Below are 19,862 nucleotides of genomic sequence, written 5' to 3' on the forward strand. Positions count from 1 at the left end.
CCATGCTCCTGTCCCAGTGAGGACTGGGAAAGCTGCTGGGTGATTCCTGGAATGTGGGGCTGATCCTGGCTCCATGCTCAGGACACCCAGCTGGGCACCCCAGGGTGCAGCATGAGGCCTTTGGGCATCCAAAAAAGTGATCAAAACTAGCAAAAAGGGCAATAAATCACTGTGGGATTGTAGATACTCCAAAAGAAAAGGGGAGGGAAACAGGGTGGGATGATTTCCCTGTGCCCATCTCCCACATCGCTTCCAGCACTCCTGGAACTCATCCAAGTGGTTTTAATTGTGACCAACATCCTCCTGCACCCAGGGCTGTCCTGGGCATTCCTGGCAGCACCAAAGTGGCTCCTGAGGGCCTGTGCAGTTCCCAAGGAATTCCAAGATCATTCCTTGTCACCTACCGGTAATCCTGGGGGCCCTGGAGGTCCGATGGGTCCAGAAGGACCTGTGATACCCTAAAAGATAACAGCAAAACAATCTTGATTTGTAATTCTGGCCTAAAACCACACATCCAACTCCTGCTCACAGGTGACCACCCAGTTTTGGAGGATTCCATTCCATTCCAGTCTGGAGGTTTATCTGGTTTTTAAATCCAGACAAGAGCGTGGATAAGGAATTTCCCATCTCATTTAGGCTCACACTTTTTAAAATCAGCCCTTTAGATGAATATTTAATGGCACCATCCCTCCAAGTTTATTCAACTCTTTCATAGGACCCTTGAGAATCTGCTTCCCACAAAAATGGGTCGTTTTGGAGCAGATCCATACTTCACACGTAGAACAAACCACATTAACACAGAAAATATCCCTCAAAAACTGGCAAGGATCTCCTGCCAGGGCTGCCCATCTCTGCTGTGCTGCACCTCCTCAAGGGTGCAATGCTCCAGAGCACATTCCAGGAAGGTTTTCTGGAATATTTACCTGTTCTCCTTTGGGTCCTGCTGAGCCCTGGGGGCCTGGGAGACCTCTGTCACCCTTTTCTCCCTGCTCTCCGGGTGGGCCAATAAGACCAATTAAACCTGGGTGACCCTGGGGGAAAACAGCAGCTGTTAATTAGGATTCCTGACTGGAGAGAGAAAAGACATCTCTAGATCCAACCCCAAATGTCTGAGCGAGGTGTGAGAGGAGTTTATAGCAATCCCTGACACGTGGAAATGGCAAAGTGGAGCAAAACAGGAGATTTTTTGCAGCAGAAAATGTTACAAATATAGAAGGAACCTCTGCACTGGAGCAGCTGCTCATTCCCTGGGGTTATAGAAATATATATATATACACATATATGGCAGAAATGTTTATAGGGTGGAGAATCACACCCTAAAACAGGCCAGGGCTCTGCACCTCCACACGGACCCACAGCAGAGCTCCTTGGGGTGCTCTCAGAGCGCTCCAGCTCTCCCCTGAAGCTGTCACTGGGGCTGGTGACCCTCCCCAGCCTTGTCCTGCCAGCTGCAGGACCCCTCTGCAGTGACATTTGTCCCCCCAAACCCCACCAGGAATCAGGGATTCTCACCTTCTCCCCTTTAGGACCAGAGTCTCCTTTCAGACCAGGCAAACCCGGAGGGCCCTTTGGGAGACGGGGGAAAACAAGAGAGGGAATGAATTCATGCCACACTCATTCATCCATTTCAAAAACTCAGGGAATTGGATGCTCTGCACATACCATTGGGCCTGGAGGACCATCTGGGCCAGGGGATCCCGGGAGACCTTGTTCACCCTGGAAAACAGTGCAATTCCCTCATTCCCAGTGACAGCAGCGCTCCCAGCTGGGAATATTCTGATTATTCACCTGTGCCAGGGAATGTCTGCCCTGGCTTTTCACAGATGGCAAAAGCAAAAGGATTTGTGCTCCTTCCATGCTCAAATCTCTGCTGGAAAAGGGACTTTGTGGGTCACAGAAAATCACCCATGGAGAGTGGCTGAAGACCCAAGACTCCAATGGAACATGTGGGAGATGATATTCACCATTCCATTATTTCCATGAAATACATTTTATCTGCTTCCAGGCATTCCAGCATGGACAGAACGCTGGGAAAAGGCATCTTCCAGGCAGGTGGGATACAGGAACAACCTGCCCAGAAGCTTTCTCAGACTGGGAATACTCACAACTGGACCAGGAATCCCACGAAGGCCATCGGGGCCGGGCTTCCCTGGAGCACCTTGGGGACCAATGGGCCCAGTCTTCCCAGGAGGTCCTTCCAAACCAGCTTCCCCCTGGATGAAGAGGCAGGATGCTGAGTTTGTGTTGGGACATCAGATGAGTTTGTGAGATGGTGCCAGGATGTCAGGGAGTGGATGCAGATCCATGCCAAGCACATGAAACTTTCTGCTCCTTGATTTTCCTGCTGCTCCCTCCACCTCAGGCACTCTCCAAACTCCTTCAGTTTCCAGCCTTGCCTGAATTCCAGCAGGAATTTACCCTTTGGCTCTGAGCTCTCTGGGGTTCAGGGACACCCATCCTGCCTCCCCTGTGCTGCCACAATGGGATCTGTAATTCCCAATCCCATCTCCATCTCGCCCCCAAACAATCCTGGCCCATTAATGCCGTGTTTGCCCTGGGAAAGGACACGGGATCGTGCACAGCCCGTTATTTACAGCACATTAAACTGCCAAATACAGCACTTGGGTGTTTCAAACGAAGGAAAACATTCCCATGACCTTACCAAGCCCTAATTATCTCCACAGAGCTTGTTAAGAGCTGAAACATAAGCTCAGGTTTGAGGTCAACGGCCCCAAATTCAGGCTAATTTGTTGTAACACGCAGCAAAATCAACTCCCTGCCTTGGCAGAGGGAGATCCTCTTGGAATATCAAGGACACAGCAGAAGTGAAATCCCATTCAGCTCTTACCTTGGCTCCTTTCTCTCCTTGCCTTCCTTCGGGACCAGCTGGACCAGGAGGGCCCTAAAGAAAGCCCAGAATAGATGGAAAACACGATTAGATCCGGTGATCTGCAACGGTCCGCTGGAATTAGCAAAATGATGCTCCAGCCCCAGGGAAAGAGACAAAATGGAGACAAATATCTCTGAGAAGCTTTTGAAATTAGCTCCTTGCTAAATGAATCCCTGGGTTCTGCCAGCAAGGCAGGAAGAGCAGGAGCATCCCTTCCTTGGGTTTTCTTTGGGCTGTTAACATCTTTAAAAAAAAAAAAAATTATGGGATCCACCTGGCAGCTTCCCATCAATTTCCAAAGGCTGTGGGTGGTGCACCATTTTACTTTTTTTAATTATCACATATTTTACACAGTATTTACACAGCATTTATTGTAGGCTTAGTAACAACACGAGTTTTAAGAAGGTAATAGAAATGCACTTGGAAAAATACTCCTAAAAAAACCAACTCACCCTTTTCCCTGGGGGTCCAGAGGGGCCTGGCTCTCCCGTGGGCCCGGGGGAACCCTGCAGGGAGAGAGGGGAGGGGAACAAGCCATGAGTGCACCATGCGATGTGGGAACGAGCAGGAAAACCTGAGTCAGGCTCTGGAGTTTGTGCTGAGCCCGGGCGTGGGAGAGCTCCCAGCCAACACCTCCTCGGGGTGCAGGTGGGATCCTGTTTTAGCCCTTCCCACCACAGAATGGCAGAAGGCAGGGAAAAGCTAAAATCAAAGGCTTGGATGGTGCTTTTCCAGGAGATAATTTATGCTTTTGGGATGTGGTGCTAAGTCTGGATGGGGGATGGATGGGGTGGTGGAGGGAGGGATGGGTCCATGGATGGATGGATGACACAGACAGGAGGGAATGAGATCCTCAGTGGGCAATTCCCATTGGGAATTCTGGGGGGAATGAGAGGCTCAGAGTCCCTGGAGCTGACACAGAGCCACAGGCACTGTGGGGAACAACTCTCATCTCTCCAGGTACTCACAGTCTGTCCAGGTTCACCATCATCACCTTTGTCACCAGGGGGACCATCTTGACCCTAAAACGGAGGCAAAAAAGAACAAGGAGGTGTTTTGAGGGTGTGAATGGAGTCGAGCAGAGGAAATGTCAGGGGAATGAGCAGCACAGCTCAGTTTCACCACAGCAGGAGGAGGAAGCTCTGTGAGACCAACACTTACAGCTGGGCCAGGCTCTCCAGGAGGACCAGGGTCACCAGGGAAACCAACAGGACCCTGCAAAGAGAGAGGAATAGTCGCAAGTCAGAGGTGCTGCACCTGGAGAGCACCAGTGACAACATGAGGAGTCATCCTACAGAATAAAATCCCAATTCCTACAAACACAACCCCACATCACATCCCATCTTTGCAGCTGCCATGTTTTCAGCCTGTCCCAGCCAGTCCATCCTGACTACCAGAGCTCCAAAGGCAACACTGGGACTTCCATCCCAGCTTTTCAGAAATCCATCAGCCTGGTGACAGCAGAATCCTCCCAGCTTTGGGAATGTGCAGATTGGAAAGTTTTGCTTTGCAAATGTGTGATATTTTTCACAAGAGGAGCCTCTCAGAGCATTTAATGACTGAAACACTTCACCATTCTTCCCCATACAATGTCTGTCGGGTGCTTCACATGATTCCAGGCACAGCCTGCAACCCATCACAGATATCCCAAATCCCATCTGTTAGGAGGGATGACTAAACTCCTGCTGCTTTCTGCCATCCTGCCTCATCTCACCATCAATTTCAGGCATCAGAGGAGCCTGCAAGATAAACTCTGTATCACTGTCACCTGGTGTAAATCAGCAGAGCTCCACTGGCTCCACCAGAGCTATAGAAATTAGTGGCCTGGGTGTAAAGGTACAGTTCCCAAATCCAAGAGATCTCCTTGATCTTGTTTTGGAAGCTCTGCTCTGGTGCAGAAGACCTTGGAAAGCCTTAAACACAAAGCAACCCTGCTGCAGCTCCTCACCATGGGGTGAGATTCCTTAGCCTGCAAAAAGCACTGACAATTCCAGTATTTCTGGGTAGTATGGTACAGTGGGGTCTGTCCCTCATCAGCAGCCTAAAGAAGGGGGCTGAGATCATGGATCACCAGAGGAGCAATTCTGCAGCTGGGAAACTATTTCAGATTTCCACAGATATCTCTTGAAAATGTCTTTTCATGCAGAAATCTCTGCTGGGCAAGGTAAGGAAAGACTAAAGAGGTACTTACAGGGCTGCCTTTGGGGCCATCATCACCTGGTGGGCCTTTGGGGCCGGGTGGACCAGCAGCACCAGAGGGACCTGCTTCCCCCTTTTCACCTCTTTCACCTTTAGGGCCCTGTAAAGGAAAAAAGCTTTTATTATCCAGGAAAAAAAACCCCAGAACCTTACAGATCTCTAATTATCCTTTAATCAATTCTGAGCAAGAAGCTCTATTTGTGTCTCCAAACACAAGGACATGATTTAACAGTCCCTTCCCACAAGGACTGAGTGGTGTTCATGGTGTTCAGTCGTGGGTAGCCCAGATTGGGTGACTAAACGTGATCCTATAAATACCCAGGAACGTGGCAATGTGTCATCAATACCCAAATCCAGGACAGGGCTGGCTCAGCCCCTGCTGTCCCTCCACATCCACAGCTCTCCAGCACATCCACGCCGCTCCCAGGGGGCACTTACCGGGAGACCAACCTCGCCAGGGAGACCAGGCTCACCAGATTCCCCAGGTTCACCCTGCACAGGGAAAAAGAGGATGGAAATATTCACATTTCTGCAGGGGGGTGAGTTTTCTGCTGGCACAGCAAAGCCACTGCACGAGTGCTGCAGCAAGCTCCTGCTTCAGGCTTCTGCGGGTGCTTTACCTTCTCTCCTACTGCACCAGGATTTCCTATTCCCCCAGGAGGACCCTGTGGACCATCTGCTCCTGGTGGCCCAGATGGACCTCTGGGTCCTGGTGGGCCTGGTGGACCCTGTGAGAAAGGGGGGACAAATTTCAGACGCCTTTCTCAGAGCAATTTCAGTGAGGAAAAAAGAAACAGGGAAGCCCCTTACCATCTGCCCAACGTCACCTGTTTCTCCCTTCTCCCCAGGTGGTCCAGGCAGGCCCTGTGGAGGTGGAGAGGAGGAGTTTTAGCTGTGAACATCTCAGGTGAGCCCCAGCTAAGCCCTCGCTGGATGCTGCCAATTACCTGCAAGCCCACGGGGCCGGGGGGGCCAGGGAAACCTCGGGGTCCTTCGTCACCTTTCTGACCAAAGAGGCCTTGCTGTCCTCGGGGCCCGGGCTCTCCATCAGCTCCCTACAAGGAGAGGGTCTGATGAGCCCAGCTCACACATGGGGTCACACAAACCCCATCCCACCACCCCCTGCTGCACCCAGAGACGATGCCCGGCTTGTGCTGGGCAGCAGCAGTGCCAGGCAGGATCATTCCAGTGCTTCCCAGGAGGCTTTTTGGGGGAAAAAAAAGGGATTCCTGCTAATAGGGGGCAATACTCACAGCTGGGCCAGGCTGACCAATCGGACCCTGCGGGCCGGTGGGGCCTGGGGGACCCTGTCACAAAAAAGAAATGTCAAGTCAGTGTTAGGAGCAGAGTGACAAATTCACCTGGAAAAGGTGAATTCCTTCAACACATTCTCCATGAACTGCATTAATTCCCAAAAGAGAGAGGGAGAACAGGGTCAGGTCTCCCTGGACACCCCAGCATTCCTCAGCCCTGGTGCCAATGGAGAGCAGGCACATCTGAACACATCTTTGCTGCAGCACAGCCATGTCCCAGCACTCAGCTCTAACCACTCACGGGTAACTCTTGTTCCTCAGGCTCTGGGCAGCACATAAAGGCTGTGGAACTGGATTTACCACAGAATCACAGGATGGTTTGGGTAGGAAAGGACCTTTAAAGATCTCCTGCTCCAATCCCTCTGTCATGAGCAGGGATATCTTCAACTAAATCAGAACTTCAGCCAAAGACCCAACTTTGATGGCAGCACTGCTCATGTTTCACAGATATTTCTATGCTAAGTGGGTGATGTGGAAATATCTCAGTGTTCCTGGGAGCTGGAGGCTCCCACTTGAGGCACTCACTCTTTTTTTACATCATGTGGGTATTTGATGAAGCACAGAAGATGAATCAACATTAAAAAGAAATTAAATTCATATCATTTTCTATTTCCAGCAAGTCCCACAATGAACCACACCCAAGAGAAGCAGCTAGAGCAGAGTCCCCTCCACTCACCTGCTCCCCCTTGTCACCTTTGCTGCCCTTCTGCCCAGGCTCCCCGATCTCACCCTGCCAGGAACAAAGGGACAACGTTAATTCCACACCACCCCCACATCTCAACATCCCAGCAACAGCCCTGTGTGTCTGCATCCTCATCCCAAAGATGCCAAATCCCACAGGAACACCCCAGTGTGCTGAATACTGCCAGAGATTTGGACATTCCAGGTGCAACCAAACCCTGTTCCATCCTACAATTCCGAGGCTGCCACACGATGCAGGAAGCTGCATTTTGCAGACCCTTTTAGCAGCCACGAGGGATTTGTCCCAGCTGATGTTTCCTGGGAATCCTCCACTCCAGAGGGGCTTAATGAGAGAGTGGGCAAAGGTAATTAATTTGGAGAGGCCGGGAATCTGTGGGCAGGCACCTGCTACAGGCTTGGGGGAGGCAAACTGGATTTCAGGGAATGATGTGGCTGGAAGAACACACGCAGCCCCGTCTGCTGCTGCTCATCCCACGGGACTGTGAGCTCCATAAAACCTCCTCTGGAAGCACGTCCCACCCAACTGTGGGATGCATCATGGGGCCAACACGGCCCAGTTCCTTCCCAGAGTGACCCCACGCAGCAGGAGCTGTCCCCACCTTATCTCCATCCTCTCCAGGAGGTCCAACAGGACCTGCTGGGCCCGGCAGTCCCACGGGGCCCTGGATGCCATCCCGGCCAGCCGGTCCTTGGGGACCCTTCTCCCCCTGGAAGCAGAAAAACAGGCAGGTCACACACAGAGCTCTCCAATCGACCCATTACAGCCCATTAAGGTTTTATTCAGCTGCTAATAACTCCTGGCTGCATGGGCAGGAACAGCAAAGCCGGTTCCAGCTGGTATTTCATCTGTGCTCCTTGTCTGAAAGGAGACAAAACTTCTGTCTTGAGGGATAATGAAAAGAACAAACAAATGTAAACAGTGAATATCCAGATCACAGCTGCAATTTCACTGCTACAGCAACATAATCTGATTTAATCTGAACCCTTTGCCATCTCTGTCTGGATGACAAACAAGACCCCAAGTAATTTTTACTCCCACGAGCCAGTTTTTGCTGATCCTGGTCCTGGCTGCCCCAACACTCACTGCCGCTCCCTCCCTGGCTGACCCCCAACTAAAGGAGGTTCTCAGGAGGCCTCGAGCTCCCTCCTTGAGATTCTGGACAAATAAAACCACCTGAAGTGAATAAAACAATCTCTGCTTCAGCATCTACTGGCACTCCTTTGAGCAGGAGCCTTCAATCAAATTTGTTTGTTTACAGGAACTGAACAGTGAATATTTTCCAGTTCCCTCGTATGTAATTGAATTGCATCCGAACCCTGGGTGCTCTCCCCTCAGTAATTAGATGCCACGTAAATTGCCTATTCATGCCTCCCCTGACTGACACATGGTGTAGGTACTCAGCAGGACAGATGTTCCTCAAGCTGATTCACCAGGAAATTCTCGCCTCTGGATTAGCTGCTGGACTTTCTAACAAACCAGCAAACACGGCTGATACACGTTTTTGATAAAAATCAACCTCCACCAGAGCAGCCTGACATCACCAAAGCCACCACTGGCTGGTTTTGCTGATGGGGCTGGCTCAGTTCTCTGCCCACAGGCCTGGCCTTTGGCTGTCTGTCACCAGGAGGTGACACAGGCTGTTTGTCACCTGTCCAGCCCCCAGCTCTTCTCGTTGCCTGAGGACACCTCGGTCCCTGGGGTCATGGCCATGCTTGATAGCAGGGGTGTCACCAATGGGGCACTTGAGCAGCTGACATTCTCATGGCATTTTCTCATCTTGAGCACATCAAACCACAGCATGGCAGTGGTTTGATGTGCTCAAGATGAGAAAATTCCTTTTTAATTGAATTCCTTCCTAATTGAATTCCTTTTTTGGGGATTTAAATCCTTCATACACCTCCACAGGGACTGGTTCCATGCTCAGCTCCCTACTGTACACATCTCCAGCTGTCCCACAACTATTCATCTTTACACTGGTACTTACTGGAGCTCCCTTTTCACCCGCAGGTCCTGGAGGTCCCTGAGGGCCAGGTCTCCCTGGCAGTCCTATAGGGCCAGCTGATCCTGCAGGACCACGCTCCCCAGGAGAGCCCTGTCGGGAGGAGGAGGAAAGGAGCATTAATTGCAGTATCAAGCTTCACCCATGCCCAGACAGAAAGAAATCCAAGCTCCTCATCCGTGTTTGTGCATGTCTGATGGGATAACTGCCATGTGAAGAGCTGGTACCACCAGCCTGAGGGGCCCTGCAGATTGTTTTTTTTTAATTAAAATCCCTGGAAGGGCTGGATTCTCCTCTGGATGGTGCAGAGAGCTCAGTTCCTGGGGACACATCAACAGCCTGGAACAAGAGCATGAGCCACTTCACAGCCAGCAGGGAGGGTTGGATGATGAATGTTTCCTTCCAGGAGGGTGGCCCTGAGCATGGATCTCAAATGGAGACAACTTCCAGAGGGAAAGCAGGTGGATTAGAAGCAAAATCCTGGATGTCCTGAAGCCCCTGCAGTTGCCTCAGCCTGTCACGTACGCCCACAGCTGACCCCACAAAATTACGGAGTTGTTACATGCATGGCTTGTAAAATAAAGGAACATCCAGGGAGTCGTCAGGAAAATCGGGATAAAGCCTGGAGCTGTGACTAACCCTCGCCTGGCTCTGCCAAGCTTGTAAATGGTGGTGCCTGCAAAGACAGGGATACTCACGGCTGGGCCTGGAGGGCCTGGGGGACCTTCGTTGCCTTTCAGCCCTGGAGAACCCTGGAGAAAGGAAAACAAAGTCATTTGGGGAGTGGGGGCTGGCCAACTGGACCAGCTGGGAATCCTCCAGCTGGAGAGAGCCAGCAGCCTCTACTCACAATGGGGCCGGGGAGGCCTCGCTCTCCAGGGAATCCTCTCAGTCCAGGGGGACCGTCCTTCCCTGGGAGGCCGGCGGGACCGGGATCCCCCTGCAAGGACAGGGACAAAGAGCTGAGGATCTGCACATTCCATGGAGGCCCAGCTCATCTCGCCAGGCTCCAGCTGGGATGAGGCAGAAGCTTCATTTCTTTTCTGAATCATCCTCTCCATCTCCAGGGAGGGACAGGCAGCAAGGAGGGTGAATTGCAGTCCCTACCTTGGTCCCTTCTTTTCCAGTGAGGCCAGGAAGGCCTTGTTCACCCGGGGGACCCGGAGGGCCTGGATGCCCCCGCTCACCCATGGGCCCAGTCTCACCAGTTGGACCCTGGAAAAAACCAGTCAGAGAACATGGGGTGAGTGTTGGCAGAACAAGTGAGGAAGGAAAAAGTGCAGGATATCAGGTTAGTCCTTTGGGCTGCAATGGGATGGGAGAGGTGCCTTTTCAGTGCCACCAGCAATCCCTGGAGAGATTCCCCCTCTGGCATCTACAGGAGCCTTGTTTTGGAAATGGTCAACTTTTTACTTGGCAAACTGGAGGCACTGGGAACCTCTGGAGTGAGAGCAAATTTTACACAAATGAGATGTTAACACTCCAACTATTATGCTTAGGTTTTCCTTTTTAATTGAAAACTTCCTAAGCACTCTCCAAGCCTGCTGATTCCTCCTCGGATGGGGCATAAATAATGCATGAGGCTCGTACTCCGTGGCAATTACCGGCTGCCTTTGTGCCCTCCGAGGGCACTCAGGGTGACAAGTGTCACCTCAGGCCCAGCCAGAGGGCTCCCCAGCCACCCATTTTTAGGAAGACAAAAGCCACGTGCACAAACCCACGGTGTCCCTGCCCGCTGGTGGCTTTGGGGACAGGGCTGTAACTCATGTCCTGCTGCAGGGGAGCACTTAGAGCACGCAGAGCTCACTCAGCAGCCACAGATCACAGCAACTGCGCCCAGCAGAGCCCCACAAAACTGCCACAGAACCTAATTTGCACTTGACAAGACAGATAGGGCCGCCAGGGAATTGCCCCTAATCAGGGAATTTACAAATCAGGGACTTTATGCTGTCATTAAAGAGGACAAATTAATTACTTTCTAATTAAAGAGCTGCTCCCCAGCAGTTCAGGGAAGAAGGCTCGACCCAAAGCATGCACTCAGTGTAGGCTCACTGAAAGTTGTGCTTGTTCCCGCATTGCACAGAGCTCTTGGTGACTGAAAGGAAACCAGCCCAGCCCTGACAGAATCTGGCAGCACTTCAGATTAAAGAGGGATGATTTTCCTCACAGTGACAGGGAAGAGCACTCCGGCATCACGTTTGCTCTGCCCTGACCACCAGCAGCTGCACAGCCCTGGGAGATCTCATTTAACTCCCTGTCTGCTTAAGGTCTTTTAGCTGGGTTGTGTTTTTTACACAAATCTCTCTCTCTTACACCGGTTTTCCACCAGGGTGGTTGTGCTGAGTTCACAGGAACCACCTCATTTAGGTTTTTCTAAACCCCATCCCGCCCCTCAGCAAGGTGAGCTGGGGCCATGAGGGGATTTCACACCTGCCTCAGGAATTTCAAAGCCACCTGACAAGGCTTTGTCTTCCCTGGAAAAGGAGTCCCAGTTGAACCAGTAAAGACCAGAGGGCTGGTACAGGGGTGAGCATTTGCTTCTTACCTGAGGGCCTACGACACCAGGGGGGCCTGGAGGGCCAGTCTTGCCTTGGAAACCCTGTTAGAGAAAGGGAAAAGACAAAGAGGTGACACTTCTGCCAAGGACTCCTCCTGAGAGGGTCACACTGGACCAGCTGCTCCTCCTCCCGTGAAGCCTCTGACCAGCATGGGCACCCGAAGGAAAAGGGAATAAGAAATCAAACAGAAAGTGGGAAAAATGTCTTTGTACATTTCTAAAGGGTGAAACAGAGGAAGAAGAAGGGATTCTCAAAGCTCTGCTGTTTGGATGGGGCTGTTGTGGTTTGCTCATATAGATAGATATATATAAATCTGTTATGCTCATAAAACCATAGAGGAAATGCCTATTAAAAATGTCATTAATGGCTATTAAAAACCAGTGTGAGTTTCTCCATGCTGAGCAATCCTTAAAAGCTATTTCCCTCATCCTGCTCCCCGTTCTGGTGCTGGTTGAGGCTCAGTTCTGTCTGAGCTCAGCTCCCAGAAGCGCGGGGGCAGCACCACAACGCGTGGGGCTGAGTGAAGCTTTATCTCCTCCATCAACATCTGAAAGGAATCACAGCCCTGTCTGTCCCCAAACGATGATGAGCAGAGAAGTCTCCATGACAGCTCCTTCCAATGGCATTTTGAAGAGGGACAACAAGGAACTCTCAGCACTTCGATTGTTTGGCTCTCCCAGGCTACTCTTCAAAAAGCACATTAATTATGGTTTTTACTCCAGCCTGCTGACAGGCTTGAGAAATGGCATTTAGGGCTCACAGGCTATTTTCTCATTGCCACAAAAGAGGATCAGATAAATCCCATGCCAACGCTAGTCTGTCACGCTAAAATAACTCCTCCATGCTACTCTGGCTGCCTGCAGATCAGAAAATATCCTGTCACTGATGGGGAAATGGCAAAATATCCTTAGGAAATGAAGGTACAATTGAAACTCTTATCGTACACAACTATTTAGACCATTTCTGTGCAGGGCTTTCCTTATTAACCTGAAGAAAAGGGCTTCCTTTTGTGCTCTTTGAGCCTTGGGCACGGGGTTTTTTGAATCTGTCATGGCTTTTTTAGAGCCAATCTTTGCAAATCTAATATGGCCAAATACCTCAGCATGCCTGTTTGCTGCTGAGTGGGAACTTAAAGAAAAGGAGGTGTTTGGCACAGAGATTTCAATCTTGCATGAAGAGACACTGCACTGACCACGCTACCAATGTAGAAATAGTATTTAATTCATTTTTGTTTCTCTCTTTGCTTTTTGTCACTCTGTGGGGAAAAGGGCACAAAAAAGGGATTTCTGCTGCCTGGGTCTGAAGGGGAAAGTGATCTCTGCAAGGTTGATGGCCCAGGTTAAGAGAGATTCTGTTTCCTGGGAGAGGCAAACCGAGGAAAGCTATCAGGGAGAACTTTCAGACCCCAAAATAATTAAAAAGACCATTCTCCATTCATTCCTGCAGACTTGGAGGTTGATGCTTTTTATTCCAGTCTCAGAAGCTGATGACAGCAAATGCTGTCAAAGTTTTCACTGCTCCCTCCCCCTTGGCTGGAGGTGTCCTTGGATGTCATGAAAAACTCAAGGAAGGAAGGCTCAACGTCAGTCAGGCTCTGGCAGGTAAAAACTCTTCACCTTTAAGTTAATCTTGACCTGAGGACTGGGCTCAAAACCACCTCAACCCCCTTGTTTTAAAATCAGTCCTATGGCGTGTAAATAAGTATCTGGTGCTGGGCTGAGCAGTGTTTGCATTGCCTGGCTTAGCAAATGGCAGGCAAGTTAATTAAATTGTGTAGTAAGTTGAGGGGAAAAAATGCATAATGTGCAAAGCCCTTTTTATACTCATTTGCTGGGGAAGGCAGTGAAGAAAAATGGGCTGCTCCTCACAGACCATCCGGAGCAGCTGGAGAGACACAGACCCTCAGGGAATCCAAACCATCCAAACGTGGGGCTGCATCTCCCCAGTGGCACAGGAGGGTTTGGAGAGACCAAAATGAGGCTCAGGACTCACGATCTGCCCAACATTTTCTGGCTACTTACAGTTTCTCCTCTCTGTCCAGGGTGCCCAGGCAATCCATCCTTCCCAGGAGGACCCTGTGGCAAAAACATCACCAAGTGCTCAGTAAAAAAACTGTGATAAGGATTGAATCAGCCCTGCTGGCCTCAGCTCCCAGCCTTTTCACAGGGAAATGGGGGTGCTCAGAACCCTAAAAGCTACACCCCTTTCCCACACATCTCCCAAAGGATTTATCTCACAGGTCCAGAGCAGGAGCTGCTCACCACACTCAGGATATCACTCCCAAAACATCTCTGAGGTCCCCCCCCCAGTGTACAGTAACTGCAGAGACAGCAGGGATGTGCTGTCCTCCACGTCCACAGAGGGACAAGAAAGCACAAAGCAGCCAAGAAAGATCCCAGAGATCCTGAGTCAGTAGGAAATGAACATTTATAATCAGCTGCAATTTACTTGGCTATTTAAAATCTGAAACCATGGGCTGTTATCAGCATGTCTCGTTTTTACTGGGAACGTCACCACTTGTCAGGGAATCAGCTCAGGCTGGGTGGGAAAGACTGGATTATTTCTTTGGATGTCCTAGGAATTGAGTTACTTACAGGGGGGCCTTTTGGTCCAGGAAATCCAGTCGGTCCTTGAGGCCCTGGTGGTCCCTGGGATGAAAGACAAGCCAGAGAACTTGGTTAAGGAACCTGCAACACTTGATATGAGATATTACCTCTGTGTGAGCAGCAGGTGAGCACAAAGATCTGGAAAGCCAAATGCTGGGGGATTTCGTAGAAAACAATTACAAAAAGAACAAAACAAAAGCAGAAATTGAGGCTAAAATCATGAAAGTCCCATTGTTTCAGTATTTCCACCTAACTGTGATCTGGAGAGAGCAGCACAAGGTCCTCGAGAACCACATCCTCCAGAAAGCAGACCCTGGCTGCCTGCAGTCACCCAGGGGTGACTTTTCCCTCCTCCCACGAGTGATGCTTCCACAGGACACCCAAAGTGCCACCTGAGCCTTCCCTGGAGAGCTCAGACGGGACCTAAGGGCTATGGGTGCCTTGGGGGACGCCTCTCCCCAGAAGCACTTTCACCTTGGATTTCTAACCAGAATTTTCCTTTTTTGCTTTTGCTGAGCTGCATTCCTGGCTCCTGCCCACTCCTCTCTGCTAAAAGGGCACCCAGGAGGATGCTCCTTGCCAAAAACTCCTCAGGCCTGCAACCCCACCTCCGCTGCCAGAGCACTGGACTGAGCTGAGTCCTGCTTTACCCCCCAGCTCATCTTACCCGTTCTCCAGGAGGACCAGGGGGGCCGTCACCACCAGAGTTGCCCTTTTAGGAATAAGGAAAACAAGAGACCATTAAAAAACACCAAAATCTTCTGTGTGCAAAGGCTTCAGATGGCACCAGGCCCACGGTGACACCACACCCCAGCAACTCCCCCAGCCCTCTCTAATAATAATTCTGTGTCAGGAGCAGCAGCCAGTGACAAACGAGCAGCTGCTTGTTCCCCACACATCCCTTCATCAAAATCCAGGGGAGATTGGGCTATTTCCACCACACAGTGGCCTCCCTCAGAGAGATAAATGCCACCCCAAAGAGGAGGGATTTATCAAAAATTCCTGCCAGCACAAAGCCCAGACATTTGTTTTTAAATCTGGCAGCACGGTGGTGACAACATCTTGCAACCAAAGCTTTGCTTCCATCAAGTCTGGTGATCAGTGCTCAGGTAATCAGGCACTGCCTCTGGCTTGGCTGGGAGAAAAATCCCAGATTTTGCTGGTGACCAATCCTGGGTGAACAGTGGGAAGGCAAAGTGGCTCTGGGGACCAGCAGCAACACAGGCCCTCACCCCCAACACAGCCTAAGGGCTCTAAGGGGGTTTAAACTCTATTTAAACACCAAAAACAAGGGGTTAGGGGAGGTTTAGGGGGCTGTAGGGTTGTGCTGGTCCTCAGTCTGGGCATGCACTTCAAGTCCTGCTGACTCCTGGGCCAACACATTTACAGAACCTGTGCACGTGTTCTGCAGTTGGGTTGTGAGCCATTTAGCTGGGAATAAACCTCAGCAGGGCTCAGCTTTCCAAATCCAATGGAAAAGGAAAGCAGGGAGATGGAGGGCGATGAACCAGATGCTCTCTACACCAACACGACCCCAAAGGCCCCCCCAAGCCTTACCTTCGGGCCAGGTTTTCCAGTGCTTCCCCTGGGGCCTCTTTCCCCACGTGGACCCTTGAAAAGACACAAAAGGGGACATTCGAGGCCTTTCTGCTGCCTCAGGCGAAGCACCTCAAGCACCTGAGCTACATGGGGACAACAAATCATCCCAGAAGCAGCAAGGGGTGGCAGAAAAGTCATCAGAAACGCTTAAACCACGTTCACTGCTGAGACCCAGCCCCAAATCAGCGTCCCCCTGGCTTAGCTGCAGCTGCTGAAGGCCAGATACCCCCCAGTGAGGACACAAAGAACATCCCAGTTTCCCTCTGGCCGTGACAAGGTTTGAAAAGGCACAAGGATGAAGAACTGGCTTGTTACCGTCGGACCACGCTGCCCCCTTGGACCTGGTTTGCCAGGAGTGCCCTGGAATGGAAAAGGAGAAGGGATTAGGAACAGCACCACAGCAGAGGAACCCACAGCAGGGCCTGTCACACACAAACTGCCTCAGAACCTCTCTGCTTCTCATCTACCATGAAAAGATCAGCAGCAGGTTCACTTTCCTCTCCTGGTTCTTGTATTTATTTGAATTTATAGCACTTGGGCAGGTCTGGACAGTGATCCCAATGTCCAGACAACATCTGTTCTCTGAGAGAGCGAATTTCTTCAGGAACAGCATCCCGAGTCCTTTAAAACCCCACAAAGGCTTTCAAAGATGAGGCCACCCACTCAGACCATGCAGTATCCCATAAACCCAGCTGAAAGGCTCTTCAACTCCACCACCCCAACACCTGTAATCCCTTTTTCCCCCCACTGATGTAGGGCAGGACCCTCACCCTGCTGCTGCCAGGTGCTGCAGCGGGATATGGAAGGAGCGGCAGCAGATTCCTGCTCGGAGCAGCTCCTTCCCACCACAAAGGCCAATTAGGCTGCCCTACATATTTACAGATCTTCCCTAACTCGAAGCTAAACAAGGAATTCCAGGCGTTGTTCGGCAGCAGCTCATGAGATCTGACAGCTGCCCTCAGCTCCCCGGGACGGAGGACTGGGATTAATCCTGACATGGAGAAGGCAGAGGCTGCTGGGGCCTCAATCTGGTAGCACTTTAAGCTGTGCCTAAAAGAAAAGGAATGGCCTAAAAGCCCAGTTTTAGCTGGTGTCAAATGGCCAAAAAAAAAAGCTGAGGGGTTTGACTTTGTTCCTTTGGACCTGCAGCCCATTAATGGCACCAATCACCTGTGAAAGGAGGGGAGAGGAAGCCTCGATCCCATGGAAGGAACACTGGCTGCTTAAAATATCACTTTGCCACTTTCTGCCCCAAATCCATCACCTCACTGCGCTGCCTGCTCGGCTCTGACACTCATTAACCAGCAGAACATAAAACAGGAGCTGGAAAACTTTACCACCAACTTTCTCCCAGCTGCTAAAATTAGTCCTGCTGAAATCTTCCTTGTTCTGCAGCTCCATTTATTAAAGCCTGCTGGCTTTTTTTTTTCTTTTTTTAATTAATTACAAAATTCCCTTTAAAGTACTCCAGCTGGTTTTCTTTGAGCTCTGGGAGGCTAAATTGGGAGCAGGTGGGGAGGAGGGGGTGCTGCCTCCCCTCAGGTAGCCCCTCACACTCCTCTCCTTCTTCCACAATTCTATTTTTAAGCCAAATTTCCCCCTGCTTATTGCTGTCATTAATCATGCATTCAGCCCCGTGTACAGTCGCAAAGAATCTATATTCCCTGTAAACGTACACAGACCTGTATTTTTCAAACAAAGATTCTGACGTGAAGGAAGCTAAATTCAGATTATTTTTGAGGCACACAAAGAAATGGGTGGATTTGGGGAGTTCCACAGCCCCCAGGCTCTGTCAGACTGGGCAAGCAGGGAAATCTATTGTCCCCTGCTCATGGCAGAGGCCTCTGAGCTCTGGCAATAAGATTTCTTATTCATGTTTAACTACTGATTTCATGAGCAGCTCTTGAAAAGATCCTGAGCTCTCCTCGAGCTGAGGATGGGGTCGGTGATGAGCAGCTCTCAGGGGGTTGAATGGGTCATAATTCTCCAAAAGCACCAGACAGAGAATCAAAGACTGCTTTGGGATGGAAGGGACCTGAAAGCTCCGCTCATTCCAAACGTTCCCATGGGCAGGGACACTTTCCACTAGTCCAGGTTGCTTCAAGCCCAGTCCAAAGTCACTCCAGGCTCTTTTAAACAATTTCTCTCCATCTTTCCTGCAGGTTCCCTTCAAGTTCTGGGAGGCCACAATCAGCTCCTCTTCTCCAACAATCCCAATTTTCCCAGCCTTTTCTCAGGATCATCCTTTAATCATCTTCATCCCTTTTTCCCCTCCCCACTTTTACCTTTCCATGCCTTTTTTTGTACAACTGAACAGTTACAAGCTGAACTTTCATGTTTGGGGAAGTTCAGCACTGCAACATCAAAATTCAGCTGCCTGTGCAGGTCCTGTCCTTCCACCTTTGATTTTCACTTTTTAAAAAGATTATTTAAGGGCTTGGGAAGACTCTTTGTGCTCTGAAATAACAAACAGAAAAGCTGAGTTGCATTTTGTGAGAGAAATGTGGGATTTGCATGATTTTGGCCACATCAGCCAGGGGGTTGAAGAGCTTAATGGTGACAAGGTGATAAAGAAAAGGCAAACAAATGATTTGGGGTTGTTTTAGGTGCAAATTGAGTTCTTCCACAATGAACTGGAGGAGAAAACCTTGGAAATTCTCTTTCTTGACTCCATGTGAACACACTCATAAACCCAGCAATTTGAGTGGTCTCAGGAGAACCAGAGGGGGATTTATCAAATCTGACTCAACGAGGCTTAAATTAAGATGAGGGTCTGCATTTGGACCCCAGCTCAGCCCATAATTCTGTATAAAATTGCTTTTCTCTTATTTCAAATGGGATACTTGGGAGCAAAAGAAAAAAAAAAAAAAAAAGATGGATAGCAAAGCTGTTACTGAAAATCAGCATTTCTGCTGCTACTCTCATGTTTCCAAGCTGAGCTCCTGTTGCTAGTGGAAAGATTTGGCCATGAAAATCTCTGTCTACACTGATAAAATGAGTGCAGGTTGGTGGACTGGGTAGAAAAATGGTAGAAATGGTCTAATCACCCATTCAAAATTTAAAAAAAAAAATTAAAAATAGAAATTGCCATGAAGTAAATCAATGTTTGAAAGGTAAAAAACCCCTTTTTAATTCCTGAACGGAAGAAATGTGTGGCATGCCAATGATGTAACTAAATATCCTCACTACCTCCATTAAAGGCACAAAGATACTTTGGAATAAAAGTGACTGAAGTGCTGATTTTTTGTCTTTTCTTCTCGTATCATGGCTTGGTTCTGAAGCTGGGCCCTTCCCCATCAGATCTGCTCCTTCCCCAGTCCCTTTCAGGCTGGATAATGCCAAAATTCAAGCCTAACCCCGTCAGGATTTGTTCCAATCTCATAAATGGCCAGCTCCTGGTACCTTCTCCACTCCCTAGAAGGTTTCCCATCCCAGATGGATTTTACTCCATCCCAGAATAAAATCAGCCATGGATGTGGAGGGTTCCAAGCAGCACATCCCTCCCTGCTCTCCTACACCCCCCAAAAATCCAGCCCAGGGGTTTTATTGCTGTTGATTTGAGAAGGAAGGTGGTAATTCCAGGTAATTCCAGGGCTCCAGGGAATTCCAGGCTGAATTTCCCGGCCTCCCTCCTCCTGCCCAGCCGGAGTAGAGGGAAGGATGAGGATGAGCATTTCTAGTTCAAAATGAAATGAAGTAATAAAAAAGGGGGATGGATAGAACCCAAACTGCAGTGGCACGATATTAACACAGTGCAAAGTGATTTGTATTTCCTGGGCTCCTCTCAAAGCTGTCTGTTAGAAGCCATTTCTATTTAAATGAGAGGAAAAAGGAAACTAATTCCACTTGCTGTCCTCACTCCCCCTTCTTGTCACTGTGACCGGAGCTGGTGCAGAAAATGACTTCGTTTGTACTCTGAATCCCTTAATTCGAGCATGTTCTGCAGCAGATTAAAAAAAAAGTCAGTATATTTAGACAATTCCTATTCTGAGAGA

General features: G+C 49.9%; 1 protein-coding gene across 4 annotated transcripts in view; it reads right to left on the reverse strand.

Moving 5' to 3' along the window:
- Nucleotides 1-19,862, reverse strand: part of COL5A1 (collagen type V alpha 1 chain) — a 134,411-nt gene that overhangs the window by 14,241 nt on the left and 100,308 nt on the right. For 3 of the 4 annotated variants that reach the window (XM_032130510.1, XM_032130511.1, XM_032130513.1), the window contains 27 exons: nucleotides 16,183-16,227; nucleotides 15,826-15,879; nucleotides 14,936-14,980; nucleotides 14,257-14,310; nucleotides 13,684-13,737; nucleotides 11,650-11,703; nucleotides 10,212-10,319; nucleotides 9,955-10,044; nucleotides 9,803-9,856; nucleotides 9,090-9,197; nucleotides 7,704-7,811; nucleotides 7,079-7,132; nucleotides 6,343-6,396; nucleotides 6,037-6,144; nucleotides 5,900-5,953; nucleotides 5,710-5,817; nucleotides 5,528-5,581; nucleotides 5,082-5,189; nucleotides 4,052-4,105; nucleotides 3,859-3,912; nucleotides 3,343-3,396; nucleotides 2,849-2,902; nucleotides 2,106-2,213; nucleotides 1,663-1,716; nucleotides 1,513-1,566; nucleotides 924-1,031; nucleotides 405-458 (listed from right to left, as the gene is read on the reverse strand). In XM_032130510.1, the coding sequence (XP_031986401.1) occupies nucleotides 405-458; nucleotides 924-1,031; nucleotides 1,513-1,566; nucleotides 1,663-1,716; nucleotides 2,106-2,213; nucleotides 2,849-2,902; nucleotides 3,343-3,396; nucleotides 3,859-3,912; nucleotides 4,052-4,105; nucleotides 5,082-5,189; nucleotides 5,528-5,581; nucleotides 5,710-5,817; nucleotides 5,900-5,953; nucleotides 6,037-6,144; nucleotides 6,343-6,396; nucleotides 7,079-7,132; nucleotides 7,704-7,811; nucleotides 9,090-9,197; nucleotides 9,803-9,856; nucleotides 9,955-10,044; nucleotides 10,212-10,319; nucleotides 11,650-11,703; nucleotides 13,684-13,737; nucleotides 14,257-14,310; nucleotides 14,936-14,980; nucleotides 15,826-15,879; nucleotides 16,183-16,227 (1,908 nt within the window). The remainder of the gene's footprint in view (nucleotides 1-404; nucleotides 459-923; nucleotides 1,032-1,512; nucleotides 1,567-1,662; nucleotides 1,717-2,105; nucleotides 2,214-2,848; nucleotides 2,903-3,342; nucleotides 3,397-3,858; nucleotides 3,913-4,051; nucleotides 4,106-5,081; nucleotides 5,190-5,527; nucleotides 5,582-5,709; nucleotides 5,818-5,899; nucleotides 5,954-6,036; nucleotides 6,145-6,342; nucleotides 6,397-7,078; nucleotides 7,133-7,703; nucleotides 7,812-9,089; nucleotides 9,198-9,802; nucleotides 9,857-9,954; nucleotides 10,045-10,211; nucleotides 10,320-11,649; nucleotides 11,704-13,683; nucleotides 13,738-14,256; nucleotides 14,311-14,935; nucleotides 14,981-15,825; nucleotides 15,880-16,182; nucleotides 16,228-19,862) is intronic. The other variant, XM_032130512.1, reaches the window with a different exon arrangement.

This window comes from Corvus moneduloides, chromosome 21 (genome assembly GCF_009650955.1).
Source record: "Corvus moneduloides isolate bCorMon1 chromosome 21, bCorMon1.pri, whole genome shotgun sequence".
NCBI classification, from domain to species: domain Eukaryota; kingdom Metazoa; phylum Chordata; class Aves; order Passeriformes; family Corvidae; genus Corvus; species Corvus moneduloides.